Raw genomic sequence first — 9,069 nt, forward strand, 5'->3', positions numbered from 1 at the left:
AAAAAGAATGTCATTTCTAGATAGGTATAACAAAGGCAAATGAAGGAAAGGATATGGATATACATATATGTGCAAAAGTGAGTGATGTGTCTTATGCCTTATGCAGCAAACAGGTAAATTTTATTTGAGTGCAAGTTCATGTTTATGGGTGCATTTGTGCCTCATTTTAACACCTAGTACTGTACCCAGTGATCATAAATGAACCCCGTCGTCTCTAGAGTATTGTCTTTATCAAACTTTATCCTTTCGGAAAAATTTATAAATGTGCATGTCCAACTTGTTGTAGAATTTCCAGCCTTCTAGTGTTTCCTAAGCATCCCTTTGTTCTACCATTCAGCCAGATCATCAGTTTCCCTTCTTTACAGACATCAATGAATCAAATTCACATTTTGTTAATTACAAAAATATTTATTAATATTTAATTCATAAACAAGTAAAACCAGAGTGATGTTACAGACTGTTGCTCAGGTATACATTATGTGATGATAATGTCGTTGCAGTATATTTAAGATAGATTGTAAGTAAGGGTGTCCCTAATGTATCTCAACCTGAGACTGAACGGCATCTACTAGTACAGCCATTGGCTTGAGGACTTTCTTGTTGATATCCCTGATGTTTTCAAAAGCAAACTTCCCAAACCATGATAATGAATAAATGTTAATATTTGATCCCACTAAAATATTGTGTACTGATGTCACTCTGGACATGGGCTAAGCTTATGTTGGAAACTTCAGGTCCTCTTCAGGGAGGCTCTATGAATTGTGTTCCAGTACAACTCCCATCATGTCAGCCAAAGTCAGAAAGCTGGGCTGATATTGGCAGGTACAGAGGTTTTCTACTTTATAAAAGCTGTGAGCCTCAGCCTTGTCTAAGATATAATTAACATTACAAAATAAACATCTACTAATGGCCTCTCATATTTGGAAAGGATGAAGGGACTCTTGTTTATCTCTCAGTTGCCACCTTTTAAACGTTGCCATTTATTCTGCGGTTACTTCTCTTGATATCCAGTTCCAGTAGATACATGTGTGTGTATATATATACATAAAGGAAGTAATATGATGTTGTGTAATTAGCTGCATTGATGCATGCGGGAGGTAAGTGAGGGTCTTTATGGGTCCAGTAGTTTTGTTTTATCAACCGATAAGAAGTTGTTAGATCCTTCAGACAAAAGTCCTTATTGTCCTGTCCATACCCTCTCCCAGTCTCCTAATCTTCTCAGTTTCTGGTCTTTAGTTCCCGAGCCATTTGGCAGAGAGCACATGGGCCACAGAATGAGAGGCACACCCAGTCCTTACAGATAGAACCCTGCGATGAGAAAGAGAATGGGTGAATGATGCGAGAGATGAAAACTCATTGAACATAGTGAGTGCATTAAAGGGCTCTCTTAAGCCAAAAATATTATTTATAACCATAACCTCATATACCCAATTTGTTACTATTAGCATCACATCGATACTGATTGGATATCACTGGTTCCCTTGGACCCTTCTACGCCCTTCTGTAGACGGTCATGCTTATGTAAAGCCATTTCGACAAGTGGCCATTTGATTACTGTATATCAACTCATTATCTACAGTATATATGTTGTGTACTTCTCTATGTATTCCTCTCTGCGCCAATCAAGTTGCAGACTGCAGTTAGATCAGAATCTATTTACCTCAATGTGGTAGCGTTCTCTTATTCCTGTCCTTACGGCAAGAATAGAGCCGAACAAACATGGCAGGCAGCAGCACTCTCCGAAATCCTGAGACACTTTACAAGCCAAAATACAGGGTACGAAAGTTCCACATAGACCTGGGGGAACAGGATGCAGTTTGGGTTTAGAGGTGGGTACAACACAGAGAAAGGAACTAGAGTATAACAGGTTATGGTGGTAATGGATTCCTTTGTGACCACAAATATTTTAGGTACTTGAGAAGGGGTTCCTAGGAAGTAGACTGTAAACCTATATATTGGTATGGGATCCGTTATCCAGAAATCTCCGAATTGCGGAAAGGCTATCGACCCTAGGTTTCATTTTATCCAACAAAAAAAAAAAAATCAAATTTTTCAATTTTCTCTGTAATAATAAGATGTACTTGATCCAAACTAAGATGTAATTAATCCTTATTCGAAGCAAAAGCAGCCTATTGGGTTTATTTAATGTTTACATGATTTTCTAGTATGAAGATGCAAATTATGGAAAGATCCATCATCCAGAAAACCCCAGGTCCCGAGCATTCTGGACAACAGGTCCCATACCTGTGTGTATATATATATATATATATATATATATATATATATATACATACATACATACATACATACATACATACATACATACATACATACATACATACACACACACACACACATACACACAAGCCATGAATATCTTGTAAATTATATCCTTATAAACTGAGTTCTGATGTCATTTCTGTCACATGACTCACTGAAACTTGTGCATTATAAGTACCCCCAGTTGCAAAATATGAGGATATTATAAGTTACATCGGAGTTACATGACTTGTATAAAAACACTCGGCCTTGTGTTTTTATATGGTCATGAAACTTCTCAGTAACTTATTTAATATCCTTATAATTTACAATATATGCACTATTATTATTCACATATTAAAAAGCAAACATTTTATCGGTTGCTATCAGATATTGCTCCTGGGCAAACATAGTGCCCTTTACTACATATGAGGGCTAGTCTTCCAAACAGGGACAGCAGAAATAACAGCACATAGCCTCTGTTTCCTATTATATTGGGCCAATACAGGTCCTGGGCATAGTCCCTTTGTTTGTCTGTTTCATGTTATAAACGATGCTTCCAATAGAGCATGCATGTGCCAGTAGCAATAGGCTGGGTACTTACAGACGCCCATGTCTTCGCAGCAGTCAAAGACATCAGAATTCCATTGGCTGCTGTTACTGGTCATATAGCCTTGAACACCCTGGGGCTGAGCACTGATTGGATAAGACATTGTGACCTGAGGGGGTAAAACAAGAAAATTAGCAATAACCACATTTAAAGAAAAAAGATCCAGACAGCAGTGCTGTAATATACAATATCCTTTAACCGAGGCATATACTAGTTTTCTATTTTTCATGGTATATTCTAAAGCAGCGGTTCTCAACCCTTCGTCATTGCCTCGCGTATTCACTATAGACAACTCCCAGGCCTCACCCTTTGTAATCATTGCTAGTGACATTAAAAATAGGGCTGCAGGTGTCTGCACGCATTTCTCTTGGATGTGTTTTTACACCATTCAACAAAGTATTTATACATGGTACACAGACCATATAAGTCGTGGTTGCCGCCTTTTAGGTCTCCTTCAGCCCCAGAACAATACACTGTTATTACACTTTAGAATCATTTATTTATGGGACTTGGTGCTTTCCCCATATTAAACGTTGCACCTCTACAGAAATAAAAATACAATTACGCTTTTACTCCCGTAATTTAAAAAGAAGGGGAGGAAATACAACAAAGTTAAATTTAAACCAATAGCAGCGTTCACTGGGGAGACATAATGGAAACACGCCCTCTAGGATATTTGCTTTTGTTTTTAAATCTTTGGGTGTGTCTGCAGTAATAAAGGCATTGGCCTTTATATTCCAGGGTTCCATACAATTGTAGAAAATGATTGTATAGTAAATCACTTATCAGTTCTTTTATTTGCTAAGCAAACAGAGGCCCAGAGTCCTGCCTGGCAACGTTCTTTCTATGAAGTCTGTTCGAGTTCTTGGTTAAAGGAAAGAGTTCCTTAAATGTACTTTCAGCATGGGTATAGCAATAAAGGGGTATACGAGCCTTACCAATGGCTGTTGGGAGCTAACAGCGTTCACTGGGGAGACATAATGGAAACACGCCCTCTAGGATATTTGCTTTTGTTTTTAAATCTTTGAGTGTGTCTGCAGTAATAAAGGCATTGGCCTTTATATTCCAGGGTTCCATACAATTGTAGAAAATGATTGTATAGTAAATCAATTATCAGTTCTTTTATTTGCTAAGCAAACAGAGGCCCAGAGTCCTGCCTGGCAACGTTCTTTCTATGAAGTCTGTTCGAGTTCTTGGTTAAAGGAAAGAGTTCCTTAAATGTACTTTCAGCATGGGTATAGCAATAAAGGGGTATACGAGCCTTACCAATGGCTGTTGGGAGCTATCAGCTATCAGGTTTTAATATATTAGTCGGTGTCTGAGAAGACGGGTCCCTACGTTTTTGTTGCTGGGAGGACCAGCAGTTTCTAGTTACATTTTGCTTTTTTGTGCTTGGTGTAGTCCGGTGCAAACAAGATTGGTATATAAAGGCTTCCTTGACTAGGGAGAGGCTATAGGGCTCCCTTGGAACATTTCTGTCTGCATGAGCTTAATTTTACCCAAAAAAGAAAGTAATGAAATTGAAGAGTTATCCCTTTGCCTCAAGGTGAAGCGATGTCCTCTTTGGAGGCCTTCAAACCTATTGTGAACTACATCTCTCACCCAGAGCCTCAATAAACAAGAATAATGTATTTAAAGCCTAACTGTGTGCTTCTTCTTAACCTATGGGCTGGGAACCAAAAAATAATAACTAAGCTGTTAAGGATCCTCTGTAACTCTGTGCCATTTCTTCCTACAACAAAAAAAATGTTCTAAACCTAACCTTTAGAAAATATTTGTTATCTGCGAATGCAAGGGCGGACTGGGCTGGCGGGACACCGGGAAAAAACCTGGTGGGCCCCGGCCCTCATGGGCCCCTGTCGGCCCAAACCCAATTCCATGTTCGGCCGCCCCACTAAAGAAAAATATGATGTGCCACAATGCACAGCATTCACGCAGGGGCGCACAGAGGTTGGGAAGGGGGCCCCTGGGCTCTGGTAGGAGGGCCCTTGGTGTCGCAACCCCGGTGGGCCCCCAATGCTTCAGTCCGACCCTAAGCTCTAGTCTCCCCTTTAATCTAAGTTAAAAACATTCCCAGCCAAATTTCTCCATTTTATCATTTGGAAGTGTGTCTCACCTTGGCACCACAAACAGAGCTAGTTGCTATAAAATGGCATTACTCAGTACCCCCAAATCAGTTTTTTGCCACATTATCAGAAATGTTCCCATTTGATTTTTTTTAACTATTAAGTAATATGGGTTCCATTTTCTCTGGAAACCCATTATCCAGAAAGCTCCAAATTATGGGAAGGCCATCTCCCATGGACTCCATTTTAATCAAATAATTACATTTTTTAATAATAAAAGAGTAGCTTGTACTTGATCCAAACTAAGATATAATTATTCCTTATTGGAAGCAGAACCAGCCTATTGGGTTTATTTAATGTTCAAATTATGTTTTAGTAGATTTAAGGTATGGATATCTAAATTAAAGAAAAATCCCTTATCTGGGAAACCCCAGGTCACAATCATTCTTGATAACAGGTCCCGTACCTATATTATTGTATAAGAATTGAAAGTAAGGATTTAGGTAATACACATTTTAGTAGATGGTCTCTAAGCTGCACAAAAATTATTTATTCTTGGTAGAATGATTTTGATAACAATTAATAACTAAAAATCCGATAACTAAATGCAATTGGTAACATTTCCTTATCTAAATAGAACTGTTATTTTTACATTTAAGCCAAGAAAGAGACAAGAAGTTAGCCTCTTTACAAAGTGAATCGAAACCAGTAGAACAGGTATATACTGATACTCTTTCCATGGACACCTGAATGGCACATTTAACAGGGTGCGGGAAATAAACCGTTTTCCCTCGCAGTCTAAAAAACAGCATGCCTAGAGTACAAAGGAAATGCAAAAGAAGAAACACCATACACATTTTTCATGCTTAGATATTTTAGGGGGTTATTTATCAAAATCTGAATTTTTCTGATTTTTTTAAATAAGTCGGACCAAACACAGCACTGCACAATATACTGGTGCTCTATAAATACATGTTCAGGCGGCTAATCTCCCCAAAGTACCTTCCCGCCTGCTAGAATCTAAATCACTGGCGGGATGCCATTCAGAGCGCTTTGTTTCCAAAGTCGCCCGAAGTTGCCTCACGAAGAAAATGAAGCTCCCGCCGGCAATTTAGATTCTAACAGGTGGGAAGGCACTTCGGGGAGATTAGTCGCCCAAAGAAGAGGCGATTTGTCGCCGGGTGACTAAATCTCCCAGAATCTTCTCGTGTGTCTCTCCCCTAATAAATAACCCCCCTAGTGTAGTCAGCATTATTTTAGGACAAGTGTTTTTGAGCAAGTCCTCTACAACTTCACTAAAGATAGATACAGTATGGCGGTCTATAGAGGAGACACCAGGAAGACAAAGGGGTTTGGGAAGACTCAAAGAAAATGGGGGGGTCGTATGTCATATTCTATTCAGGAGGACACTCAGGTAGTACAGAGAAATTATTCAGAGGGGAGGGACTAAGGATTCCATATGGGTAAAACCACGAAGAGAGGGTGGAATACAGACTACATCAAATTAATCAAAGGGAGTGTGTTATAGAATACACAAGGGAAGAATAATGGCGCATAATAAAGAATGTATGAACGAGAGGGTGGTGGCTGGAGATTCGAGAGGATAGTTGCCACTCAATAAGGTGAGGTAGCAAGTCCATCTGGAAAGTGGTGGGGTTGGACAAATGTTAGACAAAAACAATTCAGTTAGGGGTCAGGATTGGATTTGTAAAGGGGAGATACCACTCAGAGGCAATGGGTTGAAGGGGTATCTATAAGGGAGAACCACTGCATTAATGAAAGCCATGGAGTATTGCTCAGAGGGGTTGGCTTTAGGAATCCATTTGGCCGAGCCATTTAGAAGAGTCTACTTAGACTTTGAAATTTGGAAAGGATTACAGAATTCAGCACTGCTTGACCATAAAAATCCAAGGTGAGCCACGAGGTCCTTGGGTTAAATAACTGATGGGTGTAGCAGAAGATAAAGATAAATTGTACCATGTATCAGAGGAACCCCCCCTCAACCTCACATCCTTCCTAGTTTCACTGAATCTTAGTAGAAGAATTCAGAAAAGGAATTCAGCAGAAAGAGATCCATATTGTGGAGAAATATCACCAGTTCCTTGCAGTGCAGAGAGCAGAAGGGAAGCTGAGAGATGTGATACTCACTTGTGCTGCAGACACTGCTCAGTCGATGGGAGATGCTGTTGCTGGATGCTGTGTATGTGTGTAGATCCTGTTCCTATACCTGGTATTTATAGTGGCCACCCAAGCGTATCTGGGAGGGTTTATTGCCTTAGGCATTTATAGTGTGTGTGTGACATCAGCAGCCACCTCGTTTCCCAAACTTTACCATGACATGTCCACTCCCTCTTCCTCTTCTTAAGCGTCAATCAAAGGCTACATTAGACATTCCCCAAGATCATGCACTCTCTATCCTTTACTTGGATACTGCCCCACCCTACCAAACCATTCTTCTCTTTCTATTGACTAAAGATGTGTTTTGGTAGTTGATGTGAAACATATTCCCTGCATATCAGTAAGATACAGCAGCCCTTTCACAGGCAGGTACAGGTTTGAGTTATGGTCTGGTTCCAGGTCCTTATCTGCCCCAATCTGTGCACTTGCTACACTTTAGCTAAATCCTATGTTATAATCACATGAGAAAGCATTATTTTTCCTAATCACAAAGCATAGTCTCTGTGCTAACTAATCTATTTTCTAGAATATTGTTAACACATGGAGGCCCTGATGTTTTTGATTTATGATGCCTATAATCCCGCTGTTTAAAGGGGTTGTTCCCCTTTGAATTAACTTTTAGTATGATGTAGATACTGATATTCTGAGACAATTTGCAACTGTTTTTTGGTATTTTTGGTTTTTTGAGTAATTTAGCTTTTTATTCAGCAGTTCTCCAGCTTGTCCAAATTACCCTAGCAACCATGCATCAATTTGAATAAGTGTCTACAATATGAATAGGCGCAGGGCCGAATACAAAGATGAGTAATAAAAAGTGGCAATAACAATACAGGTGTAGCCTTACAGGGCATTTGTTTTTAGGTGGGGTCAGGGACCCATTTTTAAAAGCTGGAAACAGAAGAAAAAGGCAAATAATTAAAAAACAATGAAAAATAAATAATGAAGATCAACTGAAAAGTTGTTTAGAATTAGTTAAAAGTTAACATAAAAGTGAACCACCCCTTTAAAACATCGGAACCACTGCCTTCACACCCAATTTTATCCAGCAGCATCAATGCGCTAGAATTTTCTTCACATTAAGGGCGCTTACACATGGGCGGTTTTACCTGCGCTCCCCTTCCGCTCCGTTCAGCCGCAGGGGAGCGCAGGAGTAGACGCACTCAATTATTGTGAAGGGGGCTGTACTCAACAGACGCATGTATGAGCCGAACACAGTGAATTGCAACATGCTGCGTCCCACCTGCGTTTGCCGCTTACATGTGTCTGTATGAGTACAGCCACCTTCACGATAATTGAGTGTGCTTACTCCTGTGTTCCCCTGCAGCTGAACGGAAGAAAGCACAACGCAGGGGAGCGCAGGAAAAAAACAGCCGTGTGTAAAAGCCCTAACTGAGCCAGATATGCAGAAGGAGGTAACATCACAGTCTCCTGTTTGTAATTAAGCAATTTGGGTTATCTGCATCTACCAATTAGTTTATGTTTCAGCTGCTAAAAATTCCTTGCCTGCCTGTATCTGCCCTCGCTCCCTTCCCCTCCTCTGCCCTCTCATTCAATTATATTTGATTGCCTAAATGATTGGTCACATAGTAAATTCCGGAGCTGTTTTGGAAACAGGATGCGGTGTGTGGTAATCTGCAGCCTCTACCCTTTTTGTGGTCTGGTTGCTGTTTCTGTGCCTGACATGGACACATGATAAATAAGTAATACCCTAGCCAGCAGATGTGTTACATGCAGGGACCCTGAAATTGAAAATAATAATTCTAAGACTCAATGAGAGCCCCCTGTGAGCATCTGGATGGTGTATCCCTGAGGGAATGAATGTGCCACCCAGCTGACTGATGAAGCTCTACTGTAGTGCCCGTTACTACCTGACATGTATCCTAGTAATAAGATAATTGCTAAACAGGACCAGTACCGTTATCCATAGCAAACTTTAAGATCCTTTCTCTTGTCTAA

At 40.1% G+C, this 9,069-nt stretch overlaps 1 protein-coding gene across 1 annotated transcript; it reads right to left on the minus strand.

Moving 5' to 3' along the window:
- Positions 1-392: 392 nt before the first annotated feature.
- On the minus strand, positions 393-7,180 carry cnfn.1.L (cornifelin, gene 1 L homeolog). The gene is given in 4 exon segments (NM_001091231.1): positions 393-1,308; positions 1,661-1,797; positions 2,864-2,978; positions 7,084-7,180. Coding segments are annotated over 3 exon segments (336 nt in total). The 5' UTR covers positions 2,973-2,978; positions 7,084-7,180; the 3' UTR covers positions 393-1,218.
- Between the last annotated feature and the right edge of the window lie 1,889 nt (positions 7,181-9,069).

Source organism: Xenopus laevis, chromosome 7L (genome assembly GCF_017654675.1).
Source record: "Xenopus laevis strain J_2021 chromosome 7L, Xenopus_laevis_v10.1, whole genome shotgun sequence".
Taxonomy (NCBI): Eukaryota; Metazoa; Chordata; class Amphibia; order Anura; family Pipidae; genus Xenopus; species Xenopus laevis.